We start from the raw sequence: 20,510 nt of genomic DNA, 5'->3' as shown, positions 1-20,510 counted from the left end.
TTTAAACATGACAACAAGCACTGGGAAAATAGGTACTCCAGCAAACTATAATACTCTTACATCTCTGAAAGCCAGAGAAAGTTTTAATTAGTTTGCTAGTTCAGGGCTTCCTAGAATAAATGCAATTCTGTCATTTCTAATGCACTCTCATGATCAGTTAATGGACTTTTTTTTTTTTTTTTTTTTTTTTTTTGCCTCCAGCTCAGACAGCCTTCTTGTCTTATAATTTCTTTTAAATCAATTCACAGGTTATCCATATTTTCTCATCCAGAACACTAATGAGCTTGTCTAAAATTCAGTTTTAATGCACCATTCTACTGGCACACAGAAGTGTTCTTTTTCATATCCACAATGCATTTCTGCATTACTCCCCAAAATTTCCATAGAAATCAGTGGAGGTGCCACCGTTTGAAAATCTGACACCCACATGCCTATTTATACCCTAGCTCAGAGTCCACACACACCCACACCCACCCCCCACCCCCCCCCACACACACACTGATACAAGCAGCTTCATTAGCATTTTTGGAGCCCAAAGAGTTGTGTACAACCATTCTTGGTTTTTCAAGCATTTTCCAAAATCATGTCCAACTTGGAGAACAAGAGGGCACTTTAAATATTCAATTGTAAATGCCAAAATAAAACATGGATTTGTCTTGGAAATCACAGAATCAAATTTCGGCTGTGTGGAACCTCAGGATGCCATCTACTCCAAACTCCTGGTCAAACTAGGGCTGCCTTCAAGATCAGATCAGGCTGCTCAGGAACTTTTGCAGCACAGTTCTGTTGCATTTTGTGGCCATTAAATCTCCCCTCTATTCAGTTACCTGCAATTAATGACTTACAGAAGAACTTCACATCTCCATGATTTCTGTAGTCACCAGCTCTTACGAATCTACGGTGGACTTCAGAATTCAAACTGACCGGGGTTTAAATATTTACATTTTTATTTATTTCCCAAGATAAACTTTCAAATTAGGTGTCCTCTTTAAAAGGAAAGTGCTTTGAAACTTTTTAAGGAGATCAAAATCTTTGCATGTGGAATGTGCATGTAGTATCTTGTGAAGGTTGTCACTGCACAGGCGGATTGCAATCTAAGCCCAAACAGAGGTAAATGAGATACTTTCTTGACTTGACCAGACTGTGTATACAATGTTAAGCAGAAAAAAAGAAAAGCCTTTAAACTGGGATGATCATTAACTTATCTCAGAAAAACAGAAAGAGCAGCTGAATAACTTAAGCTAAAAATGCAACAGATGAACACAATCTGAAGGTAGCGCATTTCTCATCACTTGAAGCTTTTGTGATTATGTTTGTGCAGCTCACAAAACCAGGCTTTAGTCAAATGTAATATATTGGATTCAAAATACAGAAAATAAGTAAAACTACTTATTTCTCAATACAATAAATTAAATTACATGTTCAGAAGGTTTTTGTATATGTCCATTCTATCTAAAAACCTATGAAATGAAGAAATCTGAACAGAAATATTCATAAATGTTGAATAAAATAACAGCCCAGTATTTCTCTACCCACTCTTGACTGCACTGCATTTTCCACCATCAGTGGCAAAGGGGCACCTTAGTTTCCACCACTGAAGAAATCCACACCCTGTAGTACAACTTATTTCTTTATTTACATTCATTGAAGCATGCTATCAGACAAATCTAGCAAAACCAAAAGTTAACCCAAGCAACCTGAGAAACTATGCAACTTCAATGGTACTTTCACTTCTTGGCTGATGTACTCCTTTTTCTGGGTAAAGTGTTGGAAAAGAAAGGAAAACAGGAAATTCACACACAAAAGACTCCGTAATTTGTTCTTTTCACAATAGATCATAGTTCATGGCAGCTTCAAGTTCTATGCCAACAACAGTATTGGAATAACAGAGAGCTGGTAACCTCATTTTCATTTGGTATCAAAATGAATTCAGGATTTTAGTCCATCTTCCATATCAACAATAAAATTATCGAGGTTTATAACGGAAGTTAATTACCATGTTACCAACAGCTATATGAAATGAAACATACATCTCTCTGCCTTTGAGTCTGTAAAGTTGTGTGTGTACATTGTTAGAGATTTACATGTCCAGAATAATTTGCAGAAAGATAACAATGTTTTCAAAAACAAAGGATAGGTGTAATTTCCTTAGAGAGTGACTCACTGGAAGCAGCATAGGACCCATCCGGAGACTTCGGTTTTGAGGAACTAAAAGAGTAACTATATTTTATCTCTGTTTTATTCTGAAAACAAAAACATCAGGTCTGTTCTCACACTCAAAAGGCAGCCTACATTTCTATCCAGCAGACCAATCTCAAGATCCACAATGTCTAGGACAAAATTGTTAGTAGCAGGTGGATGGACAGATGGGGTTAGCTGGAATTAATTTTTAATATAATGAGCATTCCTCGAAGAAAAATGACTTATGTGTTTTAAATAATGGAGCTACCCATCTTGCAGCTTACTAGAATAAAATTATGTAACCAGTTTCCCATTATTAATGGCAACTCAGGAACAGAAAAGCACCGGGCCATGGGTTCAGCAAATTGCTCTGACAGAAGTTTGATGTCCACTGCCATATTTCTCTGGGCAGCACAGCTCCTGCCCCCGTGCGTGCACTCACAGCACATGTAAATTTGTACAGACACAGGAAACGTGTTGTGCATAGAAATACTAAAATCTGCTCTGACAATAAACAAACTGGTCTACCTGGCTAAAAGCTGGATAGCACTATTATACACATTATACATGTCACCTAGCATCACTTTCACCTTGCTCTTTTTAGACCACTGGAAAATGTTTTTGCCTCTATTAGCTAATTTTACTCAGTCAAAAGGTAACTGGTTGAGCATACACTCCTAATCCATTGCGGCACAAAATGAAACAGATTTTAGAAGTTTCTGTATTTTTTTGGTTGTTTTTTTGTTTTTAATGTGAACCTGTCCTCTATGGGATAATAATAAAACAAGAGTATGGGCTCAATCAGATCCCTGTCTTAAAGTTGATGGTTTCATAAATTTCTAAACTGCCTTTAAGACAAACATAAGTAAATAGTTGTTGCTACTGTATACCTGCTCATACTTTGAGACTATAAATTATTTAGAACAAGAACCTCTAAACATTTTTAAACAGAGCTCTCCACAAGAGATCACGAACAAAAACTGTTCAAGATTTTATTATCAAAGATTATTATATAATTATGTAAAATGAGTAAATATAGTATCAGGCTAGAGGAAGACGCAAAACAAGTCAAAGATACTTGCCTGGGTAACGAGCGGCTCCAATAGCCTCTCTACTGTGAGAGTCCTGATTTCCAAACTTTTGGGGTCCCATTTCAAAATGATAGGTGACGTTGCAGAAGTCATACTCCCTAGAACAGACAAAATGACACAACATTCATGCATTATATGTGTAATACCCAAATACTGCAGAGTTTATTTAGAAAATACCACATATGCTGTTCTTGTTCATATATGAAATACTTCTCCATAATCTTGCTAGTGTTCCGCTGCTCCCAAGAACTCCCAGGTGCGCCACTGCCACATCCACCAAGTGCTTAAATGTTCATATTTAAAAACTTTTCCCTTAAGAATAGACACCCTAACATGCTGCATACATGTTGCACTGGGTGTACGTGGCAAGGTTTGGGTAGTGATGGGGCTGCAAGGTTGGCTCTATGTGAAGATATCAGGGGCTGCCCCTTGCTGGGCACAGCAGGGGCCACCACAGGACAGAGCTGAGCCCATCAGCAATGCTGGTGACATGTCTAGGAAAACACATTTAAGAAAGGACAAAACACTGCATGGCAATTCGAGGAGTGAGGCAAAAAAAGTGTGAGAAACAATCCTGCAAACCCCAAGGTCAAAGAAGGCAAAGTGGAAGGAAGTGCTCCAGGTGCTGGAGCAGAGGTTCCACTGTAGCCCATGGAGAAGTCCATGGTGAAGCAGAAATTTCCTATGAGAACCACATCGGAGCAGATATTACTGCAGACCATGGAGAACCCAATGCAGCAGCAGACAGGTAAGTCCTGAAGGACCTGCATCCCATGGAGAGCGCGTGCAGGAACAGGTTCATTCTGAAGGACTGCAGCCCATGGAAAGGACCCATACTGGAGCAGGGGGAAAGTGTGAACTGACTGCAACCCCCATTCCCCAGCCCCCCTGGACTGCTCTGGGCAGGAAAGGCAAGGAAGCAGAAGAGTCAGGAGTGAAGGAATGAAGCTGAGACCAAGAAAATATGGGGGGGATGGGGGGGGGGGGGGGGGAGGGGGGGAAGGTGCTTGTTGGGGGGGGAGGGGGGGGAGGGGGGTGGATTTTTTCTCTGCATGATCGAACTGTATTTTAATTAGCAATAAAATAAATTATTTTTTGCCAATTCAAGTCTGTTTTGCCCATGACGGTAACTGGTAAATGACTGTAATGTCTTTATCTCCACCTACAATGTTTTCATATTTTGTCCCCATGTCCCATTGAGGATGGGGGAGTAAGAGTGTGGCTTGTAGCAGCTAGCCAGGGTCAACCCACCAACACAACAAATAAAACAAATTCAACAAGCCTGTTCCGATTTTTGAGTAAAACTTCCCCACAGCATTCAGGCTTCCTTAATTTTACACCTAAAATGGTAGTACTTGCTTAAAAACAAAATAAGCATTCTCCAGACCATTTTAGGCTTAAAAGCCTAAACAAGCCCTAAAACAAAGGCAGCAGCAAGTTGCTGTCATTTTATTTGCCAATTTAAGTCTTCATGAATTTTTCAAGATAGTGGACTTTACATTTCAAATTCCAGATAGAGAAAAATCCAGCTGTCAGTTTGTAAGAGACATAGAATGCACCTCACTGAGCTGGAAAGTGATAAAAGTATTTGGTGACAAGTAATGCCACGTGTAAACTAATTTGCCCACAATAAAAACAATAAAAAACAAACAACAAAAAAACCCACAGGAAAATGTGATAAAAATGTTCATTTTAAATAATTCTGGTTTAAATATTTCCCTTCATTTTAAAATTAAAATTAAAAATTTGTAGTTCCAAATACCCAGAATACCATAAGAACTCTAGCAGGTAAAGACAAACCAATATCATCATATTGTATGGTGCATAAGTGAGATCCAAATCAAGCCCTCTGTGTACAATATCGCAAAAGTTTAAAATTGTTTTCTCCAGAAAACTAAGTTTAACTGACAAGAGAATTTCAGTAATTAAAAAATAAATAAATGAAATTAAAAGTCACCACACAATTCAATGAACAAAATCAAAAGAAGTTCAGCTATTGCTCCTTGAATAACAATCCATTTCATAAAGCTTGATTCAATAAGGTATGTATTCAGTACTTACCAACATTATCTAGTATATACAAAATAAATTGTACTGCTTTTACTGCTTTATTCAGGAGAATGTCTTGACTAATTACTATCACCCAAAATGAAAATGCTAGTAAGGCTACGCAAAAGTCATTCACAGTCTGCAAAAAACCATGTTACTAGAAGGCAACTTAAAATACTTGCTCAAAAAGAGAGGCGTACCAGAATCCCCTAATCAATGTATTTATAAATCACATATCAAACCAGCTCTCAGCCTTCTCTCATTTGCGAACATTTGGTAGAATTATCAGATAATATCTAGTGTGTGCTACATTGCTATCCAGTTTCCACTCTTCTGCAAAAAATCATTAGGCTTCATGGTTTACAATGCTGAAAACTCCCATATATGCGATTAAAGAAAATCATTAGACAGTTTCTAGTTGCTGTAAACATGGTTAATGGGGAAGCTATCCTCATTTTTCCAACAATGTTTAATCATCTTTCACAGAACCTCTTTCTTTTTCATGTAACATCGTTGCTACTCCAGTTGGCCTGTGTATTCTAGAAGTATGTTTTCAGTACACAGTTATTCTAGTCAATAATTTATGAGTTATGATACTTTTAAATGTGTCAAATACAGTTTCATTCTTTTTAATAAGCACGCTTGTCCTCACTATTAACATGGGTACTGAAACATACACCTCTCGTTATACAAAAATATATCCAAAGCTGTAACATAGTCCAAAGCCTACATAAGCCAAGTAATTTCAGCGGATGGCAATCATAAAGCTGACATAAAAGATAACCTGGATGGTCACTTTTTTCAATCAGAACACTGCCTCAGTGTCAACCTTAAGTAAGAAATAGAAAAAATATCCTTCAGAATTCAATATGAAAGGGTGAGCAATACTTTCAACTATAAAAAGGATACATACAAGAGAGAGCCTTAGGAAAAACCCGTAAGAAAGTTTTTCATTTGCAGTAAAATCTACCCCACAAAAGCAAATAATTAAAAAGTCAAATTAAGCATTTTACTCAACATTTCTCCAGCTGCTGTCACAACAGCATTTTTAAATGACAAAAGACTAAAAAGAAGTTACCTGCCCAAGTCTATGTATATGAATAGATGGAATATTTCTTCCTTGCCATTTCTACAATGATATCCCTAATGTGAACAGGTGAACAGGGACCGCTCAGTTGGATAAAGGAAAATACACTAACGATATCTTATGCCTATTAGACCAAATATTCCCCAATCCAGTAGCTTTAAGTATTTCACTGAAAACAAAATGCTTCATAGCTTACACCTGACTTAGGGTTGCACAGTACTAGTGAGTGAGATAACCTGTGTGAGCAGAGGATAATGGTATCGCATAATATTTTTCGTATAAAGATAAAAGTCTATTATGTTAGATAGAAGAAAACACTAGTAAAATAGATATTTCACATAAGTGAAAGATATCTCCTTTCCCATTACCTTCTAGACTAGACTGATATCCCTTGTTTTCTAAAGTATTTTTTTAGTAATCGTTTGCTTACCCCTGGAGTTTCCCAGTTACGGTCATTTTTTTAAGTACTCAGTAACATAACAGAAAACAATCAATTTGTTCTTCAAAATGTGAAATTACGTTTCTCATCTCAGTTTCAGCCTCTAATTTAGAAACACGTACTGATTGTTCTTTGGGGTAAGTCTCATTGAAATAAAGCTCACATGGTGGTTTTGTGATTGCAGAGTTAAGAAAATATTTTTAGCAGAAAGTTTCAGTGAAACTTAATTTCTGTTGTTCACATATATTACCAACTGGCATCCTGATATTTGAAATTTGATATCATTAAATAAATAAATTATGTTAATAGCACTGTAGTAGTACTGCTGAAGAAATATAGAGATTATTGCAGCTCTAACCCTGAAACTAGTTCCACCCTTTTTCAAGAATATATTTCAGGAATTCCATTTCTTAACTTTGCTTTTTCATCCTTCCGCATGGTCTAAAATACGTTTGTCTCTTGTTTTAAGCTTTTAGTTTTTCCTAAATACAGCAATACAGAAATGTCTCTACCTGGTCTGGTAACTAGCATTCAATGTGAACATTTGTTTAGGCAGTTTGTCTTCAAAGCCTGTCTGTAAAGAAAGTATTTACTTCAGTCAACAAATCTTTAGAGTGGATACCGGTATTTGAGCCAAATTCCACATCAGTGGAATTCTTCATTAACATAACAGTCACCAAAAATCTAACTCCACATCACCCTTATCACCAACCTTTTCACACAGCAAAATTTTGCTTTTTCAAACATTCTACAAAACCAAAATACTCTGCACCTGAAATTACTTTTTTCTCTATCACACTACAGCATATTGTTTTCCCATACAATAGATCCACTTCCCTTGCAGCTTGCACAGATGTGTATTCTGATGGTCAAAAACTGCTCACAAGTGACACTGGACCTCATTTCTATGCTGCAAAATGGAAATATTTTAAATCTACGTGAGCAAAAGCAACATTTGCCAAAGCAAACTGATAATTTTTTAGAAATATAAACATTGCTAGCCTAGAACAGGTCTCCAGTTGAGGCCAGAAAAACTCTAAACCAACAGATGTTAGTCCAGTTCACATCTGCAATGCCATTGCAGACATGAAAGACAGCTGGTAAACGTTTCATACAGAATGAAGTAAAAACCCATTCTATCTGATTCATAGCAAATCTGCAACATTAATCTGGTGACAATACCAGATTGGCAATGCTGGCATCACAAGTCTGTACTTCCAACATTATGTTTGCTACTAGAAGGCAAAAAATGAACTTCACTGACGAGAAAGAAAGGTGTCCAGCAAGGTGGAAAGTTAGTAACTTGAGAGGAGGTAAAGGCAAAATAATAATAATTTAGCCCTTGTTTCCAGATATTAAATTTTAATAGCCCTAACACCTCAAGGGATTTATATATAAAAAAGATTTTATATATAAAAAGAAAAAAAATAAAGCTTTACAAAGGATTCTCCCACATCAGTTACCATCTTGGCTTACAGTCCCCATGCCCAGACTGATGGGGCATGTGCTTTACACCAGCCTGATCTTCCACAGTAGAGGCCAGTTCAGCTCCTCCTGCATGTTTCCATCCTTTGTGTTTTGTAACAGTGCTATGAATTCCATCAGGAACATAAGATGGTTGAGCTCTAACTAAATCCTACAGAAGAAAAACAATTTTTCAGTTCCCTGCCTGACTTGGGAGGCACGCGTGTGACGGCACCAGTAACAAGTAAAGCTCTGAATACGGCAGCAGAGGTGAAGGGGAAGACAGAACTGCCTCTTCAGCAGCAGCACGAACACAAACTGGTTTAAGATGACTGAGAAACTGAATGACAGATACTCCGCGTTTTCTTGGTTTGCATCCTTAGACTGAGAACGATGTCAAAACAAACACCTCTGTACACAGAGACAGACTTATGTGAAGAATATGGGAATTCCTTGCAGCAGGATACACAGTCTCTTGAGACAGAAATGGAAAAATCCTGACTGACTTCACTGGGAGCTAGAAATCTAAATGTGAATGGTTATATCCTTGAGTATGGTTACAGAGTACAACAGTGTGACATTAAGGATGCGTGAGCTGGCTCCGAATTACCTCGTATAGGTACAGGGCAGGCTGGAGCACAGGACAAACTAGCTCAGACATTAGAAACACTAGCAACGTACGCAGCCCGAGAAACTCCACCACTTGGCTGACGTGGCTGGCAGAAGACCGCAGTCATACCTGTTGGTATATACAGCTGAGATTCTGCTGTTACCTTACGTTTATCTGCAGTACTGAGCAATGCAGACATACCTTGTGACCTGACGTGAACAGATAAAGTGCCATTCCAAGAGCTCCGATACTCAAGAGAACCTGGTTTCCAACACTATTCTCAATCCATTTGCCCATTCTCTGTCTCTACTAATGCAAGAATACAAGTAGAGACAGAAGGACGCAGAGAATAAGTGCATAAAACTTGCAAAGAAGCAAAATACAGGGGAAATGCTACGGGGACGGAGACTAACAATGACGAGTAAGAGAGCAATGGAAAAGGGAATAGAGAACACCCTTTTCTACAGATAAAAGCACCTATCATTAGTCAATGACAGCCCAGTACAGCCTCCAGAAGATCTGGCTGAAATGATCAGTTGACATGGGCAGTTCCCATCACCTTTCTTAAAAAAAGATGAAGAAGGAAAGAAAATAAAAAAAGAAAAAAAGGTGGAGCAGGATGGTTTGGAGGAATACATGTCTCCATATGTTTGAACAACCAGCTCTTGGCATATTTATTTATGTTGTCTCATAAATGACTCTTTTGTCTTCTCGCCTAAAACTTAAGCAGGAAAACCCAAGCCAAAATAAACCTCTAGGCCCCACTCCCCAGCTTAACCATGCAGAGAATTTTTAATTTGAGCCCTTCTAAGCTCTCAGCTTCCTTTTGGATTCACAGCCCTCTCCGCTTCTGCTAACCCTCCACCTCCATGGGTTGAGATTCTGGTCTGGCCTCAACAAAATGATGTTCTCAAATGGAAGCAGCCCATCATGCAAAGCCAGACTTCTAGCCAACAAACCATCAAGTGAGGAGGAAAAAGGCCTTGACAAGGGGAAGATTACCTTGGCAACAAAGCTGGGGGAAGGTGACCATAGCGTGCCCTGACACAGAAACACAAAAGCTATAAAAAGGCATGGCTGAGTCATTCACACTTTTCAGTCACATTAACCAGCTCAGTCTTGGGAGCAACTGCCTACACCAAGACCTGTCTGATCCGGGAGGGCAAATTGCCTCCAGAAATCAAAGCGACCATGAAGAACTCGCAGCGAAGGTGCAAACTGCAGCACAAGGGTCAGTGTAACAAAGGTTCCACCTACACCCACCCGCATGACCTGCGGGTTCTTCTGCTTTAACTAAAAACAGTGATAATATGTTCCAAAACTGTGGGCAAAGCTGAGCTGTATGCAATGTCCAAATTTTTTTTATCTACTATAAAGCTTAGAAAAATAATTCCAGTTTAATGGCTCACACATCTACAGCTATGGGTCGCTTGTCTGTTCAGGCTCTCACATCAGCATGGCCCTTGATGGCCTTGAGGAACGTGGTACCATGATGTCAGGCGTGGTCGTACAAACCTATGCCCCCCTTGGTCCAGCACACCCCTGAGCTCCATCCAGTTCCTAACAGGCCCATTCTGAAAAGATGTTTAGACAAAGAATAGTATGGACCTGAGGTCAGTCTGTGGACTCTGGGGCAAGAAGCTGGACTATGAATTCAGCTCTGGAGAAGTTTAATATATAAAAGATCCTCACTCTAAGAGGATGTTAGATACAATACCTAATTCCTAAAACACCTAAAAATCTAATGGTTGGTTCTATATGAGTAACCTGGTGTTTTGGGGAGGGCTGTCCCTAAGAAGGATAGAAAACAGAGGGATTCGCATTTGATTGATGTGGTAAATACTAGGAGTAGAATTGTTTGATGTGAAAAGTGATTTTCCCCAAGATGAGTAAGCAATGAAAGTGCTTCAAAGCTGTTTTAAGTAGCCATACATAAAATGTCTACATTAAAATATTTTATCTTACATTATCTATAACATGCTTTTTTTCCACTGAATAACATTTACAGTTAAGGCAGTGGAGTTTCCTAAAAAGCTCAGTGAAATAAAAGGTTTTAAGGAACCTATACCAAAAGGAAGCCTAAGTTCCAGCAAAAGATTGCCAAGTTACTTCTGCACAACTGAAGATTTCTCAACAGATCACTCTGTATTCACACAGCTCTTCAGTGTCTGCTAATAAAAGTCTTCTCACGGAGTTCTGGACGTGATCAAAGTCTCTGAGCTCACTGCTGCTGAGATGCTGGTTCAGGTAGGGTCACACTGCAAGCCTAGGAAAACCAAATTATTGTAAATCAGGTCCTTGGTGCAGATCCTATGCTCTGCATTCTCTCTCCACCATATTTCCCCCAAAATTACTTCAAATTTCTACATATAGCAAAGTAATACCTCTATAAGACATTTAGATTACTGTAGATATGATCAAATTACAGAAATTATTCTCCTTTTTATTACTAAAATCATAAAAGCTTTGTTAAAGTCCTGTTCCTTCTTAAGAAAATATTAATCTCATATCTTGCAGGGGGAAAAACAAAACCCAAAAACTTTTATTGACTAAATTATTTAACCTCTTGGTATTTAAGTCACTGTATTAAACTGGCGTTGGTAATACCTGCTTACATTTCTACAAAAGCAGAGAAGTATTAAGCACTACTGGTATAAACTAAAGCACATCTGCTCCCTCTGCAACACAGAATTTGTATCTCATATTCCAACAGTTATTCAATAAAAGTTCTTGAACTTTGGAAGCTTCTGCCACTGCATATAGGGGTCATCCTTTCACTGAAAATATCCTATTTACAATTCCTCATACTTTGAAACTACAATTAACCTTACCTCTATTTCCCTGCAGCTTTTCTTCATTTCTCTGACAGATAACTTCTTATTCCATACAATCTACCATTTTTACTTTCAAATAAAAAAAATTAGCATTTTTTCCTATGGAGAGTCAAAGCTTTAGAGGTTTTTGCACTTTTGGTTGGCTTTTTAAGGAGACTATTTCCCTGCTAGTTTCACTACAACAGCAATACTATTAACATCATCTCTACATGTCTTTCTCCTTCATTAAGCTTTAAATTATCTAACTATTAATTATTCTAATTAGGAGGGGTTTGCTCTTGTTCCTACAGATGCAACACTATTTTCCTGCACTGAACAGAATCTTTTAGTTATCTTAACTACAGATAAAACCAGCTGAAAGCTTGTACAATTTCACTGTGATGTACTGGATGACAACATGCTCCCCTTGCCCTTGCAAAGTCTACAAGCTTCCAACTACCGAGAATGAGCTGTTCCATTTTCCAATTCTATAATTAACACATTAAACAGAACTGCTTTCAAACAAAGCCCTGTGGAAGCACAGTTGACATTTCTTTGGCAATTAATATTAAGGGCCACTAATAATCTTTCTGAACATTCCCACCAACTTCTAGATGCACACATTGACTTTTTGCTGGTATCTGCATTTGTCAATCTGTTCATCACTTGCCTCAGAAATTCCCAAAAGTCTTAGAGAAGTTTATCAGCTAACCTTGTGTTCATTAAATCTGCTCTTTCTTTAAGCATGTTAAAGAAAGTTGCTCTGTCCCTAGCAAACCCATTCAGAAAGGCCTCATATTCTGATAGAAGCCACATGTACCATTCCATAATTATTTACCACTGTTCCACTAATCCAAAACCAGGACAAAGTAAAAATCTATAATGATGTAAATAGATTTTAAGAATAAGAACTAAATTGCCTAATTGTGCTTTATTCTTCCCTCCCCCCCGATGTTATTCTTATGCTGATGCATGTTTTAAATAAAGCACAATGCATAGCCATCCATGATGATATCCAAAATCTTCTGTCTTCCCCAGCTGTGTGTTTGCAGGATTTTCTGCAGTTTCATTAGCTAGGAAATACTGAAATACAATGTGGTATAAGACATGGTATTCTGAAATGATTAATAAAGATATTAAAGGCCTGTGTTACCTATTCAGAACAGTCCTTTATTCAAAAAGTAAGTAATGCAGACAATCAGAAAACACATACAATTACTAACATAAAAGATGACATCCAAAGCCAGAACAGTGTAGATGGCATGCTTAAAGAAAATAACATTTACAAAAAAAAAAAGTTGCAGTTTCTCCGAAAACCTACATACACTTTGGAAAAATGTAATGTAAAGAGGACCAGACCTCCTAACACTTGTCCTCTCTCTTTAATCTATTATAAGTTTGGACTAATTTTGAATTTTCCTTATCTTTCTTTAATATGTGGAGTACTGAAGACATTCCTGAAAAGCAGGGAAAAGGCTTGTGCCTTTGCTTAAAATTTGAAGACAGAACAACCTCAGAGTAAGGCTGTAAATTCAACATTACCCTCTCACAAAATAATGGGAAAAGTAGGCACATAAATCTGTTAACGAAGTATTACACAGGGGTTACAAAATTACCATCAGTATCATAGATTTATAGATTTTTAATTAAGGTAACTTTAGAGGTCATAAAAGTAAAGAATTAAAAATGTTTGTAACAGGCTCCTTCATCCAGGCCAAGGTATACTAAAATCCACTGAGTGAAAGCTGAAATTAAACAAGTTTTTACTAGAAATAAATAGCTATTAAATTTTTTTTAAATAGGGAAAATGTTGATGGGGAGCAATTTGCAAGGACCTCAAGATGGATTTTCCATCACTGCTTATTTTAAATTCAGAACTTCACTGCCTCAAAGGTAAGGATTACTTTAAACACGAATGACCATTAAAAGATACGGTGCATGTTATACAGGTGATTACACTAATCACATCTCTTCCTTCCAGCATGCCATTCTGTCAGTGTATGAAAACACACTGCTCAAGTTTTGTAGAGAAAATGCCTGGTTCAATTAAAATATAAAACTATTACTGCATTGCACCTGGAGAATCTTGCTACTTAACCTCAAATGCATCACAAGACATAATAAAGAGGTCGACAAAACAAAAGCAGAAAGTGGGATCTGGACTAATTTCAGAAAATTCTGTACAGCCATGTGAATGCTTTGAAGGTTCTTATGGTGCCCAACAAATAACCAGGTTTCCCGAGAAGCTGATTCACACACTCCAGCAATAACTAAATTCAGCTTTTATCAAACTGAATTCCAGAACCCTTGAACTCTAGCAGTGAACACTGTATACAATCTACAACACTACTTTCCATTAAGATAAGAAGCATATAGAGTTAAGAGTTCCCACTAATTACAAATGGTACAGACCAGACAGGCCAGTAACATCTAGAGATTTACGCTCCATGGCAACATAATTCATATGGCTGGAAAGCCACTGGCACTGACGATACAACCCACTGTGTCTTTAAAGCTACTCGTAAAATACAGAAAATTATTTGATGTGGAGAACACACACATTGGGGTTTGTTTATATTAAGCAATGTTTCTCCAGCATTAGCTAAAAAGATTACTTACAGGAGTGAGATGGAAAGATAATAATTTAATGACAGCTGATATTTACGTTCTCCATACAGAGCAGTAGCATTAAAAGTTACTATCATTGCTACAAACTTCCTAACCATACCACTATCTTAAAGTTTCCTCCTTTGTATCTTACCATGAAAAAAGCCCATTTTTGACACAGCAAATTTGTTTTACTTGGCTGAGATCCACATCTTTAATAACTTCAGTGTATGTTGCCAGCCATCATAGTGATGCATGAATGTTCTTGGGTTTTACTAGGGTCCTCCAAGTAGAAATAAAGAAAACGAAGAAGATAATTCAATAGCAGCAAGTGTCATCATCACTTCTCTTTATTGCACAGGCATGAAAAGTATCCAATATCACCATTTGTCCTGGTGTGGTATGTTCATTCTTTAAGCCTGAGGGGGTTTGTTTGTTTGTTTGTTCGGTTTTTGTTTTATACACTGTATTCAAATATCTAGTCAATAGGTTATTCTCCTGCTTTTACTAATCCATGGCATCCTATCACTTGTTCTGCTGCAATGTACAAAGCACTTTAAGCTTGTCCCTTGTGGCTATTTTGTTCTTGTTCAGTTGGGTTTTACTACATGTTTACATCCCACTCCTTGAATTCCCCATTTGTCTTCACATAAGCCCACTGCGCCATACTATTTTTTAAACTAATTCTTATCAAGCAGCTCCAGCTTTCTAACATCTGAAAGTAGACTAAATGTGACTGTTTCTAGTCTACTCAGCCATTCTATTAACACACTAGGTTGCAACACGATATTTACGGTATTGCCATCAGTCCATATTTTTTTGTTTTCAGTGTAGTACTCATAGCTAAACATTTTTCCCCCACCTCATCTATGAAGGAATCAAACATCCCAAGAACAAATGAGAGTACACTACTTCTATAATTTCCCTACTCATACATTTCATGACTTAATCATTCTTTTTTTTTTCTGAAGCATCTGCAGAATATAAATGGCCTTTCAACAATATTGTGCTTCTCAAAGGCCCAAAATAATATTTTTTTTAAAAAGTATATCCTCAGACTTGTGTTATTAACCAACATATTGGGGGGGGGGACGGGGGGGGACACAGAGACAAAACCAAAAACCATAGTGACAAACCAAATTTGTAATTTTCTAGTTTTTGTCAGTCTATTGTCATACATATGGACGTTATCTATACTAGCTACAACTTCTACAGTCATTGTTCTAAAAATCTTTAGAAAAATCATTTTTTTTTTTTAATTAGCTGCTGATATCTATGATGTGACCATAAGTGAAGAGAAGACAGTTCACATAAAATTAGTGGTCAGTCTATACCACATTTGCAGATTGAGAAAATTTCTCAGATGCATCACTGTGACTGTAATTGGGCCCTAGGTCAACCACTACTTTGAGCCAGATCTACTTGTAGTTTTCCTTCCAATTAAGCAAACCAAAAATACTACAAAGGCTTTGAATTAGTAAAACTAGATTTTAGTACAACACAGCTTGGCCATTACAATAAAGAAAATTCAGAAACAGAGCATCAAAAATGAAAGGGATTTATGAACAATTGTATCTCCTTTCTACTGCATCCTTCCAGTGTAGATTTTTTCCTTTGGTCTTGCTCTTGGGTAGCAACATATTTTACTAAGTCTTTGAAAGCCTGAAAATGTCCATTTCCAACACTATTATAACACATCTTCTTGGGCGTCTATTCATTACTTCTTAAGAAGGCATCAGGTTTCCAGTAATGCTACGGGTTCCAGACTTGTTTCTATATCTCATGCTGCCTTCCTGATCCACCATACTCTTATAATTCAAACAAACCATAGATAGTCCAAGCTTTATTATTTTCCTTTACTTTCATGTCCTTTCCCCCTCCTCTTATGTTTCTGAGAAACCTAATTACTGACAATAAATTAACTGAAGTCAGGACTGAATACAACATGTACTGCAGTGGAAAATGCCAACCCACATACTCCTACCATTTAGCTGTTTCTCCCTTTTTCCTTCCTTCCAACCAAACAAGAGCCATCAAGCAGAATTGCTTTGAAGTTCTTGAAATGGCTATGAAAGAGACAGATGAAATTTAACTTCGATAAATGTGAAGTGATTAAAAAAACAGGAAAAAGGACCAGGATCCTGATTACATACATAATGATGGACTCTGAAGTGGTTATTAATACCCAGGAACACAATCTGTGAATTATAATAGCTATATGTAAATTCCAGCTTAACACAGAGTAGCAACCAAAAATAAAGTGAGGTATTATTCTGAAAGGGAAAGAGAACAAAATGGAAAACACCATTATGCCATTATAAACCCATGTCATGAATAGTATTTGGCCATTACTTTTCTACAAAGAATATTGCAGAACTCAGAAATACAGTTGCAACAAGGATGATCAAGGACTTCAGGGAACAACTAAATAGATTAAAATCTTCATTATGGGGAAAAAAACCAAAACAAAACACACCAACCCCAAGACTGAGAGGGGATACAATATAGCCAACAAGGCCCGAAGTATCATGGATAAAGTGAAAAAGTCATTTGCTTTTGTCTTTTTCAATTAAAAAAGAACACACCAAAACTACTAAAGTGCCAAATAAAAAACCTACATGTTATCAGCAAAGGTTTTGGAACTCCTTGTCATAGGGTACTACAGATGCTAGAAGTTTACATCAGCTCATAGATTAACTCACTACATTCATGAAACAGAAAGAAAGGGGAAAAGAAACACAAAACAAACAAAACCACCCCAACGGATTGACCTGAAGCCCCTAAGCTGCAGGCTGCCCAAGGCTCGCAGGGCAGTCCAGCAAGTAGCACTGAGTGCTTTCTCTAGACTTTTACCCTGAGGCATCAACCATTTAATCTCCTCATTAAATGGAGTCTAAAGCTGTTGACACCCTGGCCTACTGTCTACTCTGGTAGAAGAGAAAGACAAATCACTTGGAGACAATCTCCAGGAAGATAAGGAGATCTCCAAGGAAATAAAAGACTGGGCTAATGTTTTGGAGTGAGATAAATCTACTCCTTTTCCACTTCTTGTGTGACAAAATAACGAGGGTACGTGGTGCCAAGCTATTACAGCAGGAACAGCTTTGCACTGACAGGGCAGATCAGGAATCAAGTAACCCAGTAGATAGTGAGGGTAAACACAGAGATGACAGCTCCAATTTGCCTTTCAAGCATGAGCAGCTTCATTTACTAAAAAAAGTGTGTAGAGGAATCATTCAGCTTAGCACACAGGCACTCAAGAAAACGACTTCATATCATAGATCTACAATGTTCCTGCAAGTGAGGAATCAGTACTGAGAATGAGGCACAGAGAATAACTCAAGTGTTGAACTGGTGGTGACATTTTTTCCTTCAGTATCTAAAAGGCAGCGATACAGCGGTATTGCTTTCAATGCCTCTCATGCCGCCAGAAGTCAAGAGGGAGGTTCAGACAATACTATGAGCTATTGGTGCCAAAAGAGAGAGAAAAAACATCAGCAATGTACACAGATCATGTAGATGTATACATGAACTACTTACTAGGCAAAATGAGGACCTCTTCCTTTGTCTTATCCATAGAGGTTGACACACAACCCCTTCTGCCCCCTGTGCCTTGTTTCAGCAATAAAATATAAAGACCACTATTAGTGCACTTCAGGTTGATCAGCTCCTTACTATCAGCTTAGTTTGGCAATAAATGTCAAATTTAATCAAACCATCATTTATTTATTTTTTTCTGCACTTCTTCCCTTCTCTAGTTCCAGCTTTTAAAGGACCTTCAATAGTTCATGCATTCTCAAAAGAAACAATATAGGTTTAAAACTTCTATGCTACATTTACTCCATGATGATCTTGCACAATTACTTAATGGTAAGACAGTAGCTAATGAGAAAATTCAAAAGAAATTGAACTCATTTTGAGAAATAGGATTCTATTTAACATCATTTAATTACTTCCTTAGGTCACAGAAAGGAACTCAGACATTCATACCAGCAATTAAATTTCTTAACATAAAAGGACAAACTCTTCTGAAACCAGATATTAAGAAACTACTTTCCTTTTGAAACTTTTTTTTTTCTTCCCATTTCTGTGTCATGGATAGAGAAGCATTCCAGTACAATATTTGAAATTAATATAATAGTAATGTTTAATACCTCCATCAATGACAGAGGGATCAAGTGCACCCTCAGCAAATTTCCAGACAACACCAAGCTCAGTGGTGCAGCTGACACACCTGAGGGACAAGATGCCATCCAGAGGGACCTAGACAAATCTGGGAAGTGGGCCCACGTGAACCTCATCAGGTTCAACAAGGCAAAGTCCTGCGCCTAGGTTGGGGCAACCTCACTATCAGTACAGGCTGATGAAGGGGGATGAAGGGATGGAGAGCAGCCCTGTCGAGAAGGACCTGGGGGTGCTGGTGGATGAGAAGCTGGGCATGACCCGGCACTGTGCGCTCGCAGCCCAGAGAGCCACCCGTGCCCTGGGCTGCATCCCCTGCAGCGTGGCCGGCAGGGCGAGGGAGGGGGCTCTGCACCTCTGCCCCGCTCTGGTGAGACGCCCCTGCAGTGCTGCCTCCAGCTCCGCAGTCATTAGTACAAGACAGACACAGACCTGCTGGAGCAAGTCCAGAGGAGGCCATGAAAATGATCACAGAGCTGGAGCACCTCTCCTGTGACGAAAGGCTGAGGGATTTGGGTTGTTCCCCCTGGAAAAGCGAAGGCTTCTGTGAGACCTTATTGTGGCCTTTCAGTACTTCAGGGGGGCTTATAAGGAAGATGGAGACAAACTTTTAACAGGGCCTGTAGCAATAGGACAAGGAGTAATGATTTCAAACTAAAAGAAGGCAGATTCAGACTAGATATAATGCAAAAACGTTTCTTATGATGAGGCCAATGAAACACTGGCACAGGCTGCCCAGAGAGGTGGTAGGTGCCCCATCCCTGAAAACATTCAAGGCCAGGCTGGACGGGGCTCTGAGCAACCTCGTCTGGTTGCAGATGTCCCTCCCCATGGCAGGGGGTTGGACTAGTAGATGGCCTCCAAAGGTGGCTTCCAGCCCAAGCCATTCTATGATTCTATGATCCGACAAATAAAAATAAATGCCTTAGCAATGAATATTCCACTTCATTTCTGGATGACCCTTGCAGCTATCTTCAATTTGTCACCTACTAACTATAATGTAAGTGTAAAATAAAAGACATTGCTATTCTCCAAATACAAAATTATTACCAAATTACCCCCCCCATTTCTTTTCAATAAACTGTTCTAAAACTACATGCCATTTTTTTCTACTTTTTAAAAAATTCTTAACATTTATGAAATACACTATAATCAAAAGGTATCAAATAAACTACGACTGTTCTAATCTTTCCAGCACAAAAAAAAAAAAACAACCACCAACAACAAAAAAATAAAAAAAAAACACCAAAAAAAATAACAAAACACCAACAAAACCAAACCCAACACTGTGAAACTCTTGTAGTGGGGGAAAAATTAATAATCTATGAGGTGATATTATGAAACTCTATCAAATCATTTCTAGCTTTCTTGTTTCTATTTTCTTTCATTCTGTTAAAGTGTTTACATGTCTGATTGCTACTAAGAAAAAATAGCTTGTGCAATGACCAGATAACTTACCAACTTCAGCTTTGTTACAAAAGGAACTGTAGTATAAAAGCCAGAACAATAACAACAAAAGACACCTTTCCATCAGTTTCTTTTTATTTACATCTTCTTATGTCTCCCTTGAGTTATCTCTAGTGACAGCATCTATAACATTAAAACTTTACAAAAGCAGTAGCATCAGAAATTTACTGGGGTTTAACTAATTTTTTTTCTTTATATTGTTCCATTAGAACCACTTCTTCAACTTCCCCTGAGTTCATTGTGAATTTGAAATATTGAACCTTCCATAACTTTGAAATTCCTTGTTGTATAAGAGCTAGATATGAATTTGGGAACATTACCACACAGTTGGCATCATAAGGAAATGTTTGAGCAAGGATTGGTAACCACTGATACAATTTGGGGAGAAAAAAATTAGTTCTACATAATTTCACTGGTTTATTCCAAGTAAGCAAAGTAAACTGAAGTATTAACCAAGGATAAATCTTCGCTATATAAGCCTTGCAACAACATAATGCATCATTGAAAAGAGCACATTTAA

General features: G+C 37.9%; 1 protein-coding gene across 2 annotated transcripts in view; it reads right to left on the bottom strand.

Moving 5' to 3' along the window:
• The window catches only part of CTNNA2 (catenin alpha 2), a 515,013-nt gene that overhangs the window by 451,310 nt on the left and 43,193 nt on the right, over positions 1–20,510 (bottom strand). For both annotated transcript variants that reach the window (XM_055698149.1, XM_055698157.1), the window contains exon 2: positions 3,264–3,370. In XM_055698149.1, coding sequence (XP_055554124.1) covers positions 3,264–3,365 — 102 coding nt within the window. In that variant the 5' untranslated portion in view covers positions 3,366–3,370. The remainder of the gene's footprint in view (positions 1–3,263; positions 3,371–20,510) is intronic.

Source organism: Falco cherrug, chromosome 1, assembly GCF_023634085.1.
Source record: "Falco cherrug isolate bFalChe1 chromosome 1, bFalChe1.pri, whole genome shotgun sequence".
NCBI lineage: Eukaryota > Metazoa > Chordata > Aves > Falconiformes > Falconidae > Falco > Falco cherrug.
The sequence above is the reverse complement of the archived record's forward strand: the minus strand, read 5'-3'. Positions and strand labels throughout refer to the sequence as shown.